The following is a 19,115-nucleotide window of genomic DNA, read 5'->3' on the forward strand; positions in this document are numbered from 1 at the left end:
AGGCAACCATTTTATCCAGATTGAAGGAGCCTAGGAACATAATTGAGCGCAATGTGTTATCTTCAACTGTGTCAGGCTACGCAGGGCATTACCAGGGATATTTTAAACTAGCAGTAACGTTGAGATTACTTTATAATTGCGTAAACTGACGTTCTCGATGTGGGGGAAGACTGTATACTTGTGGATTTAGGAAGAGGAAGCAGCCTGATGGCCTTCCGGGACAGTAGGGATAAAATCCAAATCGTGAGACCTGGACCCGCCTCAGCCACTGATGGCTGATGGCTCCTTGGGTTGTTCCTTCAGCAGTCTAGACCTTAGGTCACACGGGCCTGGCAGGTCCTGCAACGAGCGCACTAAGGCTTCCGTCGTCCAAGTGCAGCTTCCTCAGTCTGGGGAGGAGAGGGCCAAGGAGACGCCATCATGACACCGGGTCTGGCTGAGGACCCCAAATCCCAGGGCACCTCCCCTTCACGGCTTCCGCTGGCCAAGAATGAACGCCATCAAACACAAAAGGCCAGTAACAAGTCCTAGTTAAAGAAACAAGCAGCTTCTCCAGCAACTCGAGGTCTCCCAGGGACGCCACCCTCCAGAGTGGACCCCTAAACCCCAAAGAGGCGTCTTGCACGCATGAGCGCAGCCGTACGTTTCCCATCATGCTTTGGGTTCCTCGGGCAGGCGCGGGCAGCAAGGAAAAAGGCTATTGGTTGAGACGCGGCCAATGGGAGGGTCCGTTACTGGTGTGCGGGGGCGCCGCGGTGTCGGGGACGCGTCAGGCCCGGTAGCGCTAGGCTTCCCCGTGGCAGAAGCACCATGAGCTCGATCGGCACCGGGGTGAGTGGGCCGTGCTCTCTCGCCGGGCCGGGACGGGCCAGGCTCGCGCGGGGTTCGGCGGGAAGGGGCGGGCGGAGAGAGGGCCGAGGCGGGGGTCCTCCCGCAGCCCGGAGCGGCCGCCGCGTCCCGGGCCCGCGTCCTGCGTCCCCGCGGCTCCCGCAGCTCTCCGGCCCGGCGGGCGCGGCGGGGAGGCCGGGGAGGCCCGGGACCGCCGGGCTGTGCTGAGTCACGTTCGGCAGCCGCCTTGGGAAAAGCGAAAGTGGAAGCTCCCGGGGCCCGGGGTGGGGGTTGGGGTCGGTGCGGCCGCGGCGCTCCGGGGTGCGCTGTGCGGTTCCAGGGGTGCTGCGACCCACCCCCCGGCAACCCTGGGGGGACGCAGCTAATACAACGCATAGGAAAGCTAAGTCGGGACGAATCCTTTGCTTTTGCTGTGTGTCTGCTTATTTCCGACTTAACAGCACCGCGATCATTTAAATGATCACCCACTTGGCGACTTTAATACACTGTTGGGGACTTTGGAGCCGGACAGAACCGGTTCAGGTGGCGCCTCTGAACTGGTAACGCGTTGTCATACTCGAAAATGTTCAGTAATATGTCCGGTACCAAGCTGACTTTTCAACTGCATTAAAACCGCTTTCAATTCGTAGTGCTTTAGGTATAGGTAATAGTCTCTATTCTCCTAAAAACAGATAGGGGGGCTTCACATTTTGGGCCACTTGTCAAATAGTCATTTCACATTGCATGGCCAAGGCACAACTTTAAACCTCCCCTAGTCATTTTGCATCTCTTAGCACCTTTGCAGCGACTGGTTCGATTCTAGGTGCTCAAATGAAAATAAAATTGGCATTCATCTTTTTTACTTTCTTCTCTAAGCCAGTCTAAGAGCAAGGGTTTTTTTTTTTTTTTTGGCTGCTTTTCTTTTGGGGGGACTGTGCCTTCAGCAGGTGTTACCTTCCGTCTCTTCCTTCGGCTAAGCTGGGAAGGCTGCACATTTCATTTTGCAGATGAAGCCACAGTGGTATTTTGAAAAGATTCGGTCTTGTCGTCCATCCACTGCAGCTCCTCCTCGCCCATGGTATGAGACATAAGCTCACTGCCACAGCATGGAGAACCCGGCAAAGCGTGGCCCTTCACTCGGTCCCTCGCTGCCATTCGATCCACCACTTACAGCCTCAAACACGACCACCTCGAGGCTGTGCCTTGGTTGTGCCAGGCTTAGGTCCAGGCTTAGGCCCTGAGGCCTTTGTGCTGAATGCCAGGAAGGCTCTACCTCCACATTCCATACGTGGAAACGGGACCGACCCACAGCCTCCAGCAGCTGCTCCTCTCGCCACTGTGTTATTTCTTTTCTGTCTGTTAGTGCCTTGTTCCTTGTCTGGTTTGACTGTGTCTCCAGCCCCTGAACTTGAGTCTAGTTGGAGCAGAAGATGAAGGCCTCCACGAATGAGTGCCCGCTATGTTCTCACATGACACGGGAGTCCCCGCAAGCCCCGTGGAGATGCGTGTGCTAGGAACGCATTTCCACCCCAAGAAACCTGCAGTGACTTACCACACAGGATCTAGGGAGAAACTGTGAGAAGGAGAGGAAGTCGTTTGGAAAGGAACTGTCGGCAGGAATTCTGCAGCAACAAAAGAAAATCACATTGATTTTTTTTTTTTTTTTTTTTTTTTTAAAGATTTATTTTATTTTTATTACAAAGTCAGATATACTGAGAGGAGGAGAGATAGAGAGGAAGTGGAGCTGCCGGGATTAGAACCAGCAGCCATATGGGATCAAGGCAAGGACCTTAGCCACTAGGCCACGCTGCCAAGCCCAATCACATTGATGTTTAAGCTTGTTTGGAAAAAGGGTGAAATGATTATTTTATGAAAACTTTGTTGGGGCAGTGCCCCAAGGAAAGCACCATTTTACAAGGGGAGGAGATTAGATGACTTAGCAGTGACAATTCACCTACCACAGTTTGCTAGAAATAGATTAATTCATTTGCTAGGGAAGAACCCTTTTTTCCCCAAGATTTATGTATTCATATTAGAAGAGCACTTGAGATTTATGGAGAGCAGGGGAGACAGAGTGCACCTGGCCCCTCCGCGCGGGCGGCTGTGCGGGCACTGCCCTGGGACCGTGTCAGCCATCCATCCACCTGATGGCTTTCCCTGGACCTCTAACTTGTTTTCATTTCTTGATTTTAAGCAATGTTTAAAGCACATCTTCCTCCCTCCCTTCTTCCTTCTCCTTTATCTTCTCTAAAGATCTGTTGAAAGGCCTGGGAAAGCCATCCAGGACGGCCCAAAGCCTTGGGACCCTGCACCCGCGTGGGAGACCCAGAAAAGCTCCTGGCTCCTGGCCTAGGATGAGATTGGCTCATCTCAGCGCTAGCCATTGCGGCCACTTGGGGAGTGAATTATGGAATGGAAGATCTTCCTCTCTGTCTCTCCTCCTATCTGTGTATCTGACTTTGCAATAAAAATAAGAAGCTCTTCTGTCTGCTGATTCACTTGCAAGCAGCCACAATGGCTGGAGTTGAGCCAATCAGGAGCCTGGAGCCTCTTCCAGGTCTCCCATGGAGTGTAGGGTCCCAAGGCTTTGGGCCATCCTTGACTGCTTTCCGAGGCCACAAGCAGGGAACTGGATGGGAAGAGGGGCCACCAAGATTAGAACTGGCACCCATATGGAATCCCAGCTTCTGTGAGGTGAGGACTTTAGCTGCTAGGTTATTTTGCCAGGTCCAGAAAAGTGTGTTAAAGTTGGCAAAGCTTGCAATGAGCGGTAAAATTGGATTTTTCCTTTTTTTTTTCCCCCCTTTTATTGGAAAGGGCAGATTTACAGAGAGAGGGAGAGACAGAAAGAGCTTCCATCGGCTGGTTCACTCCCCAAATGGCCATTATGGGCAAACTGAGCCTATTCGAAGCCAGGAGCTTCTTCCGGGTATCGGATGTGGCTGCAGGTTCCAAGGCTTAGGGCTCATTCTTTGCTGCTTTCTCAGGCTATAAGCATGGAGCTGTTTGGGAAGTGGAGCAGCCGGGACACAAACTGGTACCCGTATGTCCCGGCAGTTTGCATGGAGGATTAACCTGTTTAGCTGACATGCTGGCTTCCCCGCCCCCCCTTTTTTTAAGTGGGTTTTTTTCATTAAAGAGGTTCTGACTACAGCTAGGACACGTGCCCATTATTTCCTCTGGTGACAAAAGCCAAGATGTACAGCCAGCTTCCCTTTCGCCACAGCTTCTAGGGATGCTTCCGCCTCTTCAGAGCAGTCCTTGGGACATCACATGGGGAGTGCTGAACCATTTAGAGCAAAAAATGGTACAGTTGCTGCTGCCAAATATAGATGATTCTAAAACTGCCCTTTGCCCCTTAGTATGACCTGTCCGCCTCCACATTCTCTCCCGATGGACGAGTTTTTCAAGTAGAATATGCTATGAAGGCTGTGGAAAATAGCAGGTAAGAAACATTGTTTTACTTGAACTGGGTATGTTTTAATCATGTATTAAGTGTCTACTTAATTTTTGGTAATGGACTGTGTTACTTTGGCATAAACTGCTGTAGCCTAATATTACATTAGTCATCTCTGGGACAATTTCTTGGCTGAACTTTTTCCATTAGAAACACTCTTATTTCTAGCCAATTTCAGAATTATTCTCCAATGTATTGTGTAAAACTACATTGTCCTGTTTCAGATTTTAATGATATAGTTATTTTCCTTTATTTAATATACATTTTGTGTTTATAAAAATGTATTTTGTTTGTTTAAAACACAGAATTATAGAGAGGGATCATTCAAGCACTGGTTCACTCTCCAGATGACTGCGGCAGCCAGGGCTGGGCCAGGCTGAAGCCAGCAGCTCTTTCCAGGTTTCCACGTGGGTGTCAGTGGCCTGAGCACTTGGACCATCTGCTGCTTCCAAGACACATTGGCAGGGAGACGAACTAGAAGTGGAACTGGAAGTGGAGTAGCCAGAGCATGAATTGGCCCCCATATAGAATGCCATCACTGCAGGCTGCGGCTTGGCGTGCTACACCGGTCTTTTTATTCAAGCTGTAGAGTGGCACAAAGCTGTGTGTTTTGGTGCACTCTCCCAAATGACTGTCCTGGCTGGAGCTGAGCTGATTCAAAGCCAGGATTCTCCCGGCGGGTACAGGGTCAAGGGCTTGGATTATCCTCTGCTGCTTTCCTAGGTCCTGAGCAGGGAGCTGGAAGGGAAGTGGAGCAGCTGGGACATGAAGCAGCACCCATATGGAATGCTGATCAGGCAGAGTATTAGCCAAGTGAGCCTAGTGCTGGCCCCCTGTCTTTGTATTCTTATGAGTTCTTTCCTCATAGGATCCCCCAAAAAGTCTCAGGGTTTCCCAGAAGATCCACAACTACACTGTAAGCACTTTTTTATTTTAGAATAAAGAATTTTTTAAAAGATTTTTTTTCTTTTTATTGGTAAGTCAGATATGTAGAGAGGAGGAGAGACAGAGAGGAAGATCTTCTGTCTGTTGATTCACTCCAAGTGGCCACAGTGGCTGACGCTGTGCCAATCAAGCCAGGAACCCAAAGCCTCCTCTATTTCCCACGTGGGTGCAGGGTCCTAAGGCTTTGGGCCATCCTCGACTGCTTTCCCATACCACAGGCTGGGAAGTGGAGCAGCCAGGACATGAACCAGTGCGCAAATGGAATCCTGGCGCTTGAAGCTGGGAGATTTGCCAGTTGGACAAAAACACCAGCCCCAGTAAGACACAGATCCAGCAAAAAAGATTATTACTATATTTGAAAGATTTAACAGATAAAGGGGCAGATGCCAGAGTATCTTTTGTTGGCTCACTCACCACATAGTCCCAAGGCTTTGGGCCATGCTCGACTGCTTTCCTAGGCCACAAGCAGGGAGCTGGATGGGAAGCAGGGCTGCTGGGATCAGAACCAGCACTCACGTAGGATCCCAGCGCGAGCAAGGCAAAGATTTCAACCACCAGGCCAGGGCCCAAGCATTGTTTTTTAATAGTCTATACAGTAAGTTAAGTGCAGAGTTGGAATGCTTAGGAAAGTGTTCCTGAAGCTTTAGAGCTTAATTTCAAGTTTCCAAAGGGCTGTGGAAATTTTTAAAAATACATAGTAGTGATTAGAAAATGTATTCTAGTACCCAGGATAACTTCAAAAACAGGCAAAAATGGAGATGGTATTTGGAAGCATGCCAGTAATCACAAGATTGGTAGGGAATTGAGTAAATGCAGTTAGCTTGCCAGAGTTTTAGGTGTTTTATCTACAGAGCTGTGCAGAGGAGTTTAGATGTGAAATGGAAAAACATGTGGGGAAAGGGTTTGAAATTCTTGCAGAATTCATGTGTATCTGTTCCTTTGCAGGGAGGAAATGTCATGGTTCAGTCAGATTTGATACAATCCCCTTATTTTTTAGGTTATAGTCTCTTTGCAGATAAGGGTAGTGAAACAGTGAGCCTGGGTAGCAATCATGGAGCACGTCACAGGAGACGGGGCTGAGAGACCAACGTGGTAACCAGGAAACCGCTGCCTGTGATGCGCCTGTCCCATGTGGGCACTGGTTCGTGTGCCAGCTGCTCTGGTCCTGCTTTCTCCTAGTGGTCTGGAAAAGCCCTTCCCCATGGCAGATGCCAGATGTTGCTCCTGGCTTCAGCCTCCCCCAGCCCTTGGGACTGTGTGGGGAGTGAGCCAACAAAGATCTGATCCTCTGGCATCTGCCCCTTTATCTGTTAAATCTTTCAAATATAGTAATTTTTTTGCTGGATCTGTGTCTTAATGGAGCTGGTGTTTTTGTCCAACTGGCAAATCTCCCAGCTTCAAGCGCCAGGATTCCATCTGAGCACTGGTTCATTTCCCGGCTGCTCCACTTCCCATCCAGCTCCCTGCTTGTGGCCTGGGAAAGCAGTCGAGGACGGCCCAGACCTTGTGCACCCGCGTGGGAGACCTGGAAGCAGCTTTACATGCTTGAAATGTTACCTGTCTTTGTGTTTTCATTTTTTCAGTTAAAAAAAAATTGGTTTTTCTTTTCTTGTTTCAGTACAGCTATTGGGATCAGATGTAAAGATGGTGTTGTCTTTGGAGTAGAAAAATTAGTCCTTTCTAAACTTTATGAAGAAGGTTCTAACAAACGCCTTTTCAATGTTGATCGGCATGTTGGAATGGTAAGGTCGCATTTAATGATGTTTTTTCTTGCTGTTTTCAGTTCCTTTTGAAGTAATTTCTGGATTTATTCTGTGGTTATAGTAACACATTAATGAACAGAGAAGTCAATGAAATACAGACATGAGTTTTACATTGTTTGCTTTCTGAGAAAAAAAGTACCAGTTTCATGATCTGTTGGTTATGTGAAAAAAAATCAGGTAGCCTTAAGAACAGGAGGAGGGGCAGAGTTCTGTGTGGAAATCAGGTCTCCACAGTAGACTAAGAGTGAAAACACGGAGGCAAAGCAGCATTGGGCCTCTGTCTCCTGTGGGCGCAGCAGCACACTGAAGATGGCCTCTGGGGTCACCCTGCCAGCTAGGTGAGGCACCTGGAAAGGGGGTCGAATGAAGGGAAAATCAAAGCAGCCCTTTGCAGTGGCTTCCTGGGGAGCCGTGGTTTTTTTTTTTTTTTGGTCGTTGCATAAAGGAAGTGATTTGCACAGTTGTAACCACGCCACAAGTCCTCTGCTGGTGTGTGGTGAGGGCATCCCGCATAGGTGTTAGTTTTGTTCAGGGAGCCCATTGGGACCTGGAGTGGCACTCCTAACAGGATGCAAACGCATCTACAGGCATCCCCCTGAGAGGCATTAACCTCTGTTGCTTTTTGTTGTTTTATTTTATTTAGATTTATTTTTAATTGAAAAGGTAGATATACAGAGAGGAGAGACAGAAATATCTTCTGTCCGCTGATTCAATCCCCAGGTGGCTGCAATGCCCGGAGCTGAGCCAATCCAAAGCCAGGAGCCAGGCCACAAGCAGGGAGCTGGATGGGAAGTGCAGCAGCTGGGACATGAACTGGCATTCATATGGGTTCCCGTCATAGGCAAGCCGGAGATTCAGTCCCTGGGCCATTGACCTGGAACGTTGTTTTGAACGCTGGTTTTCTGTTTCCTTGCCTGCCTTTCAAGGGTGACGATGGCAGCCCTGGTCCCCATCCTGTTGTTGGAAAGCTAAGAACAGAATTCACAGCATCTAATGAGTTCTCAGTGTGTGTTAGCTGTCATCATTACAAGATAGCAATAGAAAAAAATCATTACGAATTTTGAGAGTTTCAAAATTTTGCAGCTAAGTGGTTGTTTCATTTGTTGCTCCCATGTGGATGCTGGTTCATATCCCAGCTGCTCCTCCTCCCACCCAGCTCCCTGCTTATAGCCTGGGAAAATAGTAGAGGAAGGCCCACAGCTCGTAGTTTCCATCGGCTTAGCACTGGCCATTGCAGTCAGTTTGTGGAGTGAACCAGTGGATGGAAGAGCTTTCTCTTTTTGTCTCTCCTTTATATAATGTTGCCTTCCCCTAAACTCTTCCAAAAAAAATCTTTTAAAAATATTTGACAATTTTTCTTCCAAACTTAGGATGTCCTAGACTACCTCTGACTTCACTAAGAACTTCAGTTTTAAGCTATCAAATTTTGATATTGTTTCTCTTAATTTTTGTGATTGTGTCTTTCTGATTACATCTTCTAAACTTTGTGTTCATAGAACTGTTGAGTACAGTTGAACCCTAAGACCAGTGGCTTACACTTATAGTGGTTTATGGCTTAGATTTATAATGAGGTGGTAAACAGGGAGAAGAATTTACAATACTTCTTGTACATATGGAACGTTAAGTCATAGACATTACAAATGGTCATGTTTTTATAACTATCAAGCCTTTAGGAACGGCATACTTCTTGATTTGTGCTGGGATGTACTTAGGTGTTAAATCGGCCTTTTCCTTTCAGGCAGTGGCAGGCTTGTTGGCAGATGCGCGCTCGTTAGCAGACATCGCAAGAGAAGAAGCATCCAACTTTAGATCTAACTTTGGCTACAACATTCCACTGAAAGTAAGTAGAGCATGCGTTGGGGACCCTCTGTGGTGGTGGAGCGGGCAGTGGCTGATCAGCTCCTGTGTTTTCTCATCAGCATCTTGCAGACAGAGTGGCCATGTATGTCCACGCCTACACACTCTACAGTGCTGTCAGACCTTTTGGCTGCAGGTATGGAATTGAAGCAGCTATGCAAAATACTGATTTCTATAGCATTATGTGAAGGCATGCTAAGACTTACAGTGACCTTAACAGGACTATAATTCTGTTAGTCCTAGATGCAGCGAGGTCTTTCCATTCTGCTGGTCGTTCTTCAAATGGCCACAGTAGCCAGGGTGGAGCAGGCCAGAGCTGGGAGATTCCTAACCTCACCCGGTCCCTCCACATGGGTGTAGAGGCCCAAGGACTTGGGTCATCTTCCGCTGCTTTCCTAGGCACATTAGCAGGGAGCTGGGTCAGAAGTGGGGCGGCCAGGACTAGAACTAGCACCCATGAAGGTGGCTAATGGCGGCTATCGCACCATAATGCCAGGCAGAAACCTAATTCTAAATAGTATTTTTAGCAGTCAGCAATGAATCTGTATAGAGTTGCATTTTGCGATTTCTACTGTTTCAAGTTTATATTTTTACTGTGAAGGTGAAGTGCTTGTCCTAGTATTTCAAAGGAAATGCTAGGGGAATTCAAATCTATTAACACTAGAAAATAGATATAAATATTCAAATATGGCTTCCAAGAGACTTGTTGGGAAGAATTTACCAAAATGAAAACATTTTTAGTTTACAATTCGGGAAAACAAGTTATTTGATTAAAATAAAACCTTTAAAATCCTAGTACATAACTCTAGGTCCTGCCTTTAAGTTGTTTATGATTAGCCATATACATATATATATTTTTTTCAGATGTATGTGTTTTTTTTTTCCTGAAGATTTATTTATTTTATTGGGAAGGCAGATAGATGTACAGAGTGGAGAAGAGACAGAGAGGAAGATATTCCGTCCGATGATTCACTCCCCAAGCGGCTGCAACAGCTGGTGCTGCACCAATCCAAAGCCAGGAGCCAGAAGCTTCTTCTGGGTCTCCCACGCGGGTGCAGGGTCCCAAGGCTTTGGGCTGTCCTCGACTGCTGTCCCAGGCCACAAGCAGGGAGCAGGATGGGAAGTGGAGCTGCCAGGATTAGAACCGGCACCCATATGGGATCCCGGCATGTTCAAGGCGAGGACCTTACCCATTACACTACCATGCCGGGCCCAATTAGCCATATTTAAATACTTACATAGATTGGTAGTAATGAAAACCTGAGTTTTGTTTTGTTGTCAGGAATTTAAGACTTGTGGATACTTCTTACATGATTCTAAATATTGCTTGTAAGATTTCCACTTCTCTATGAAACTTTTGGGAAGCCTATCTGTTAACATAGCAGCAGAGCTTTAAGCTGATCAGCATAGTGCAGAAAACTCTTTTGAGTTAAATAACCAATGATTGAACTTGTATTGAGTAATGTCATAGATGTGGGGGCACAGAAAAATGTTACTACTGATAAAATCCCACAGTGCTGTGAGAATGTGTGGAGAGTGGCACAAATTAGGATTGGCCACCTCTGAGGGAGAGGTAGAAAGCAAAGTGTGAGGTCCGGGGATAGGTAACCACATTTCCAGGTGGTCATGTTTATGTGTTCATGTGCTGTTTCATACCAGACTAGTATCAGTGTAAGTAGGTGTGCCGTTCAGTAACACACATGATGTCTAGAGCCTGGAGGGGTCACAGGTGGCATTGAGGATGCAGGGAGGCCCAGGTCGCACTCAGCTCTGCTCATCTTCTGGAATTTAAGCACAGGAGATGAATGGGGATGATGATGATGGGTAGACACACATTTGGATTACACTTACACCATTTTAATTTGGTGTATTTTTCATGCAGTTTCATGTTAGGGTCGTACAGTGCGACTGATGGAGCACAGCTGTACATGATTGACCCATCGGGTGTTTCATACGTGAGTAATATTGTATCACTTGTTTCAGATTTTTTCTAGTTAGCCATTTAAAAGCAACATTTGTTAGTTTCATATTTGAATCACGTGAGGTATCTATAAGGGATGTTTCCTTATGAATATAAGTAGAAAATGTGTGCCTTCCATTGTTCTAGAAACTACATAGTGAATGTGTAAATGACAATTCTTAAAACACATTTTGTTGTAACATTACTGTATATTGGCATCGTTAACCTTTTTTTTAAGTCAACACAAAATGTATGGTCTACTTAAATATTTGAAGTTGGCTTTGCAGCAAGGGGGTGACAGCACTCTTGCCTCTGCTGATTTGCTCCAGAAGGCTGGCAGTAGACAGGGCTGGGTCAGGTGTAAGGCCGGAGCTTCATCCCTGCCCATCACTGGGAGCAGGGGCCCACGCACTGGCCGATCTGCTGTTGCTCTCCCAGGCACATTAGTGCAGGGACCTGCTGGCCACAACATGGACCCTAAGAACTTTGTTTATTTAAGCGAGAGGGAATTCAGAGATCTTCCACTCACTGGTCCGCTCCCTAAATGTCCCAAGAACCAGTGCCATTTTAGTCCAAAGCAGGGGTCTAGGAGCTACTTTGGGTCTCTGAGGTGCGTTGGGGCCCAAGCACTGGGGCTGTCTCCTCTGATTTCCCAGGCCATTAGGAGGAATGGGATGGGATGGGATGTTGGCACTGAATGTGGCATTTTTACTTGCTGTGACACTGTGCCATCTGAGAAGTTAGCTAATGCTTATGAATTACTTGTATGAGAATATGTATCTTCAGTTTTCGTTGTCAGTGTTAAAGTGTTATTTTTACTTTTCAAAATGTCTCAAGTACAGAGTATGTGATGAAACTTGTATTTAAAAGAACCTAGATCAAAGAGCTAAGTTAGGGGAGGTAAGTCACAGACACTGAGAGACCTACTGCCTGTTAAACATGTGGACCTGAATGTATGTCCGTGAAATAGTTATCACCCTGATTTCATTAGCATGTGCTAATACCACATTGTGCTGTAATCTATTATGTATGTAATGTGTGTATAATTCAAACAAAATTTAAAGAAATCAAAGAACCTTTGAGAATTAAGTTTAGCAGTTTAGTATTATTTTTTTTTAAGGATTTGAAAAGCAGAGATGGGGAAGGAGGGAGGAAAAAGAGTTAATCTGTGGGATTGTTTGTTCCCCAATCCTGCTGAAGCTGTGCCAGTTCAAAGCCAGGAGCCACGTGGGTGACAGGAATCCAGGTAATTGGCTGCCATCCGCTCTGTCCCTAAGCACAGTGACGGGGCCTCACTGGGCACCCTGGGGACATGTCTTTCTGGGGTAGCTTGACCAGATTAATTTTGTTGATCTCTTCTAGGATTCATCAGGATATATTTGACTGTATTACACCTTACTTGCCTCAAAAGTCATTTAACATCTTTTGATTAACTTTTAAGTAGCAGTAGAGATTATTGATACAATGTATCAATTATTAAAATAAAATTTTTTATTTTAATAGGGTTATTGGGGCTGTGCCATTGGCAAAGCCAGGCAAGCTGCAAAGACAGAAATAGAGAAACTTCAGGTAATGTTTAATGTTTGAACGTTTGCTACTACTTCATTATCCTCATGCAGGGAAGTGTCACCATGAAGTAACCTATCCAGGGTTAGAGTGTGGCGTGAGGTTTATGCAGATTTTTGGAGCTCACCAGTGACAGGAAAGCTGGTTCTGAGAGTTATGGGTCCCTCTGTGATGGATGGTTGACCCACAACGCAGAAAAATACCACCTTTGATGAAGTCTCATAAAACTCATGTTGCCCATTTAACGGCTTCCTGAGCCACAGCTGGAGGAATCTGGTGTTGAATTTGAGCTAAAGTCCTGGAAGCAGCCGTCAGGATGCAGCTCTGTGCTTCAGGGTCAGCCTCAGCTCCCAGTGCTTCTTGCCTTGCTCCACACACGGCAGGAAGCTACCCAGTTCTTCCCAAAGAGCCATGAATTCCGTTTTTGTATGCCAAGTTTTAGAATAAACTAGTTTTGTTCCTTTTAAACATAAATTAGTCAAGTTGATATTGATTGGCTTCCCAATTAATTTGTTTACCTACAGTAAAGTTCCCTAAAAAGCAGATAATGATTCAGTGCTTTGGTCAATTACAGTAAGAAAAAAATGTTGCATCTATCTAATATTAGTGTTATATTAGGACCTGCTCAACTATATACTCATTCTAATTATTTAAGGCCACATTCTAGAAAGTGTTTTTGTTTTACAGTTAAGACAAACTTAAACTCTGTCTTACACTCTTCCTGTTAGTGTACTTCTACGGTTGTATTTGGAAATCTGAAAATCAGTCTGTGAATAAAACTGTGTCAGGAAGGAAAACCGGTATCTGCCAACATTCTAGAAAAATCACTCTGAGGACTAAACTCTTTTGCCACATGTAATCTTCAGTTAGCAGTAGAATGGGTGATCCCAGGAGCTTCCAGGTCTGTACCCTGGTACAAGGGCCCGAGCACACACTGGGATTAACTTTGCCTTCTTCCCAGTCGCACGTGCACTGGTGTTCGTGGGGCATGCAGGCATCACCAGCAGGTTAACTTGCTACAGCACATTAACTCTGAGATCTCCAGCCTTGTTTTATCTTCTGGATATGTGGCCGTGCAGACATCACTAGAGCGTCAGGAAAGTTAATGAACTCCATTCTGTGCTGAGTACCTGTTGACAACATAAGTGTCACTGCTCAAACTTGTGTCGATTCTGACCCTTGTATGTGTAGTCACTCTGTTGACAGTGGCCACATGCCGATTCCTGCCTAATGTCCAGATAGTCACTGCAGCCTGGGCCAGGCTTTTGGCTTCATGTACCTTCCTCAGGTCAAACCATAAATTGTTCAAAACTGTTATATAGAACAGTTCTATGTGGGACAGTTCCTCCCCTATACATTTTTTTTTTTTAGAGATTCAATTTTTTTTTATTGCAAAGTCAGATAAACAGAGGATAGAGAGGAAGATCTTTTATCTGATGATTCACTCCCCTGGGGACTGTATCAGCCAGAGTTGAGCCGATCCAAGCCAGGAGCTTTTTCGGGGTCTCCCACATGGGTGCACGGTCCCAAGGCTCTGGATTGTCCTTGACGGATTTCCCAGGCCACAGGTAGGGACTGGATTGGAAGTGGGACTGCCGGGATCAGAACCAGCACCCATATAGGAACCTGGCACATGCAAGACAAGGACTTTGGCCCTGAGGCCACCTCACTGGGCCCTGTGCTTTCATTCTGTCTTGCACATAGTAGGTATTCACGGTGCATTTGTCATTTTGTTATAGTATGAAAATTTTTTTGTTATGAAAATTTTGTTGTACTGTGACAAGTTTTGTTGGCTATGAAACTTTTTTATTTCCTCTGCAGTCTTTCAAATTTCAGGTCCTGCTTATGTATGAATTATCTTGGGCTTAAGGGTTGCTTATGATAAGAATTCTAGCATGTTAATTTTTAAAGATTAAAATGTAAATGGGTCACTTAAGCACTAGTGTTCTCTGGGATGTTTTTTGTCGTTTTTACATCTGAGTATTATCCTGAGCATGAATTAGTGATAAAAGTTGTGAAAAGATATGCAAGTAGCAAATAATGCTTTTTATTTTCTGTAGATGAAAGAAATGACCTGCCGTGATGTTGTTAAGGAAGTTGCCAAAATGTAAGTTCAAGTTTTCCACAACTCTTCATGGAAATATTTTACTTTGTTTTTGGACACACATAAGTTTACATAAGGAAACTCTACAGTCTTAATCCTCATTAAGAAAATAAGTATTTTATTTTCAGGATGTAATGAATGAAACAGAAGTAGGTAACAGGGTTTAACCAGAAAAGGACCCAGTATACACTTATAGGAGCTTGTCTGTCTAAAGTCCCCCACGAGCTTGGAAACACTGTGTGTGAATGTGAGTCCTTCTGTTGGGGATACAGACATCTGGTGGCCAGCCTGCCTTTTCCCATTGGAATCTGTCCTCTTATATCTTTAAAACAACGTATCAAGATGAACCAGACTTTGTCTATATAGTTCAGTTTTTTAAGTGGAAATCCTGTTTTTATTCTGAATTCTGTGGCATGTTCTAACACTCCTAATTCAGATGTGCGACTCTGTAATTGTACTGCAGCTTCCTGTAGGGATGGGGTTTTGTTTTTTACTGGCTGGGTATGTGTACTGCTATTACCTCCAATGTTACTTTTTCCTTTTCTAGAATTTACATAGTACATGACGAAGTTAAGGACAAAGCTTTCGAATTAGAGCTCAGCTGGGTTGGTGAATGTAAGTCATTTCTGTGTATCTGAAATATGTGAAAAGTTGTCTTTTTTTTTCCTAATGACACGGTAACCGTAAGCCTTCAAGTTTATTTAATGTATGGCTTAATTTACAGTAACTAAAGGAAGACATGAAATTGTTCCAAAAGATATAAGGGAAGAAGCAGAGAAATATGCTAAGGTAAGACACAGAATAAAACAATCTCTCACGAAAACTATTTGGTTAAAAAGGGATACAGTTATTGATCCTTAGAGCGAGAGTATCCTTAATTTCCCATTACTTGTGAATCTCATGTGGTGTTCCTTTCAGGTACAAATCATGAGATTATTGTATTGAGTGCTCATTAATTCAGATAGCTGTATCTTAACTTTCCCTTGGACGTGGGATATTACAATATTGAGTTGATTTTAAATGTTATTTTTTCTAACAGGAATCTTTGAAGGAAGAAGATGAATCTGATGATGACAATATGTAACAATTACTTCAACTATTTAAAATTTGTACTACAGTCCCATGTAATATTTAGCCTGTGGATTATTCATAACCCACTGATTGATTTTCATTAAATTTTTGTCTTGTAATTATTGAAGTTTGGTTACTATGTGACGGATGGACAGGAGTAATTGAGAACATTTAACATTACAGTGTTATCCACTTTAAAATTTCCTAGTTGAAATACTGCCAAAAGCACCTTTAGATCAGATTCAAAGCCCCATTCGATCACCTTCCCAGGATTTATTATAGATCCTATTTTTCCTGGGCTTTTCTAAAAAAACTTAAGAACTTTCGTAAGTAAATATATAGTGGCCTGCCTTCAGTTTTAGTTCACCCTCAGATGAGATTCAGAATTGGGGGGAGGGAGAAGGGCAGGAGGCTTGGGGCCCTATGGTTGGTGTAGTGCCCAGCAGGTTTGAGGCCCAGCTTGCCCGGAGTGCCGCCGCACTGCAGATCAGCTGGAGGTGCTGGGAGAAGCCAGTGCTGGGCCCTGCCCCTTACTGTGGCAGAAGATCTGGATGAGTTCCTAACTTCTCTTTCCTCCTGGCCTCCATCTGGCTGTCACCGTGAACTGGAGAATGAAGCAGAAGGTGGAGTGCATCCTTGTCTCTGTCAAGTGCTGATCTTTACAATAAAGAAGCTTTTTTAAAAAGACCTTGCAGGTTTTTTTTGCCCCAGAGACAATTATTTAATACATGTGAAGACGGTTTGGTTTTTCCCTTTATTGTGGGGATTAACTCAGCCTGTGTTGTGCCACTTCAAACAGCTGTCACAACCTGAACAGCTCGGACTAGGCCCAACGGCCTGAACCAGGCTCCTGCCACCAGCATGAGCAAAGAGCAAACCATTATACCTGGATAGCTGTTATAGAATTAACTAAACACTGGACTTTTGTTTTTAATTATCCACTATGTCTTAAAACTTAAATTTACTTGAGAATGACAGATATGCTATCCTTTGAGAAAATACCTGATTTTAAAGACAGAGTCGTCTAACCCTTTAGACAAACTATGGTCATTTTTTTCCCTGTGCTGTGTTCTGCGTATAACTTACTGAATTTATATTATGGCTGAGAGCACTCACAAAATCGTAAGAAACTGACTAAATCAAACATAAGCTGTATCAAGTAAATAATGGCAATTTAAAACCTACGTACTACCTACAGCCCTAAAGCAACTGCGAAGAAGGCAATGCGGGCTGTGGCCCAGCTGGAGAGACACACTGGAGTCCTTGGACATGGAATGAGAATTTATTGAAAGGAAAGAGTCTGAGTACCTTGCTACCGTGGCCAACGTCACAACAGGCACCTAAAGTGAAAGAAAAAAGAAGGCTTAAAAAGAACACCAAGTTTTTAGAGATCACAGATAATAAAATTATAAAAGTACTTATCTGATTTGCTTTTATTTCCGTCTTTCATAAAGAAACCTAAAAAGTAAATAAAGATGTAAGTGATCAATGTGTTTTTAACTAAATGAAAACATGAACCACTGATTATTTCAGAAAATGAAGCAAATCAAGACTAAGTTTTTCATTTTGTAAAAATATTCACCTATTAGAATGCTCATTTAAAAACTCAGAATAAATTCCAAGTGGAAGTGCACAAGACTAACTTTAATTCTTTACCTTTATAAATGAGACAAAAAAGAAAATTCAAAAAAAACTAAAAAAAAAAAACACAACAAAAATGAGACCCAAATATGACCTATTTTATTTTCCTAAACCCGACCATATCCATATTTTCCCATGCCTAGAATATTTCTGCCACCAACCTGCCCAACGAATTCCTATAAAGTTACTGTCAGAACTATTTAAAAAAAAGCAAAACAAGCTGCAGCCTATGACACCAGCATTCCAAATTAATGCTTTCCAGTCCTGACTTGCAGCTCCAATGTGGCACCTGGGAAGGCAGTAGGCAGTGGTTGGGCCCCTGTACCCAGTGGGAACCCCAGATGAAGCTCTTGGCTCTAGCATGGCCAGCCCTGAGCTACTGTGGCCATTAGGGGAATGAACCAGTGGATGGGAGATCTCTCCCCTCTCTGAAGCTCTGTCTTTCAGAGACACTAAGGGTAGCTGCTGGTAACTCCAACAAGGCAAAGCTTTCATTCTACCACTGGCCATTTTCATGCATCTATTATGAGCCTTACTGTAACTACTGTGGCCACTTGGGGAGTGAATGGACAGAAGATCTTCCTCCCTTTCCTCTGTATGTCTGACTTTCTAATAAAAATGTCATATATATATATATATATAAAAAGAGATCCCGGCGCAGTAGCCTAGAGGCTAAAGTCCTCACCTAGCATGCACCAGGATCCCATATGGATGCCAGGTCTAATACCAGCGGCCCTGCTTCCGGCCCGGGAAAGCAGTCAAGGGGGCCCAAAGCCTTAGGACCCTGCATTCGCATGGGAGATCCAGAAGAAGCTCCTGGCTCCTGGCTTTGGATTAGCTCAGATTCGGCCGTTGAGGCCGCTTGGGAAGTGAATTGGTGGACAGAAGATCTTCCTCTCTGTATATCTGGCTTTGCAATAATAAATCTAAAAATATTTTTAATATGGAAAAAGCGAGAACTCACTATATAAATGTCCTATTTACTACATTCACTGCAAGATTAAGATGGTATAACTAATGTTCTTCAAAAGATATTCCACACTCATGGCCAAACTCACTTCTACTCCAATTACTGTCTGACCTCTGACTTTTCCCTGCAGTAAGTGCACCAATGTGGTTGAGTAGAGTTCTTACATATTTCCAAAAGAAAAGTTCTCCATAAATGCACACAGATGCCCCCCTGTTCACAGACAGAAAAATAATTCGTTGACAAACTGAACCATTTCAACAAGGAAAGAAAAGGCAAGTCACAGTGTTGGCAAGTCGTGCCCGACGCGTGTCTGACAGCACGGAGCTTCTCTCCCTTCCTGGCTGGCCTCTCCTGATCCGCCCAGCGATCTCACCTAGACATGGCATGCCAATTTTCTCCCCTCTAGATATTTGGATGGCTCCCAAACTGAACTTAAGCAGAAGCCCTAGACATGAAACTCAGACTGGTCTGCTGCAAAATTCAGTCTTTCCCCTAGATGGAAATCTGACAAAAGAGGAAGTCCACAGAGCTGCAGAGAAACAAGTTTTGTGGCTCAAGTGTTGGAGGTAATAAGGGAGGAAACTGCTGACGTTTGCCTTGGGTCACCACGCCCTCAAGGCCTTAAGGCAACAGCACATGCTATTCAGAGGAATCGGAAACAGGAAGACAGTGTTTCTTTTTGTTTTGCTCCTTCATCAAAAAAATCCCCTCCTCTTCCCTTATCATGATCCAAGCCAATAAAATTACATGAACAGAAAGTCTGAAAACCAAACATATAAAAAAAGAAACCGTAAGAATTTTACTTTCGCTTAAAGAAAACACTGAGCAAAAAACAAAACATTTTCTTTGCTCTCCACAGGCTTTAGGTAACAATAATTACAAATGAATACAGAGCTCTGTACGGGCCGCCAGTCACTGAGGTATAGCAAGCCGAAAAAGAAGGAAAACCAGCA

The 19,115-nt window shown here is 44.5% G+C and overlaps 1 protein-coding gene across 1 annotated transcript; it reads left to right on the top strand.

Annotated features, from left to right (window-relative positions):
* Positions 1-673: 673 nt before the first annotated feature.
* Positions 674-15,670, top strand: PSMA3 (proteasome 20S subunit alpha 3). The gene is made up of 11 exons (XM_004597615.3): positions 674-831; positions 4,191-4,273; positions 6,849-6,972; positions 8,732-8,833; positions 8,913-8,986; positions 10,733-10,805; positions 12,314-12,379; positions 14,437-14,483; positions 15,028-15,095; positions 15,205-15,269; positions 15,520-15,670. The coding sequence occupies exons 1-11, from the start codon at positions 811-813 to the stop codon at positions 15,562-15,564; spliced, it is 768 nt and encodes a 255-aa protein (XP_004597672.1). The 5' UTR covers positions 674-810; the 3' UTR covers positions 15,565-15,670.
* The last annotated feature ends 3,445 nt before the right edge of the window (positions 15,671-19,115 follow it).

Source organism: Ochotona princeps, chromosome 6 (genome assembly GCF_030435755.1).
Source record: "Ochotona princeps isolate mOchPri1 chromosome 6, mOchPri1.hap1, whole genome shotgun sequence".
Lineage (NCBI taxonomy): Eukaryota > Metazoa > Chordata > Mammalia > Lagomorpha > Ochotonidae > Ochotona > Ochotona princeps.

Coding starts and splice junctions, on each gene's coding strand:
- PSMA3 (XM_004597615.3), top strand. CDS start 811: ATGAGCTCGATCGGCACCGGG. Junction 12,380..14,436: donor CAGAAATAGAGAAACTTCAG/GTAATGTTTAAT, acceptor TATTTTCTGTAG/ATGAAAGAAATGACCTGCCG. Junction 14,484..15,027: donor GTTAAGGAAGTTGCCAAAAT/GTAAGTTCAAGT, acceptor TTCCTTTTCTAG/AATTTACATAGTACATGACG.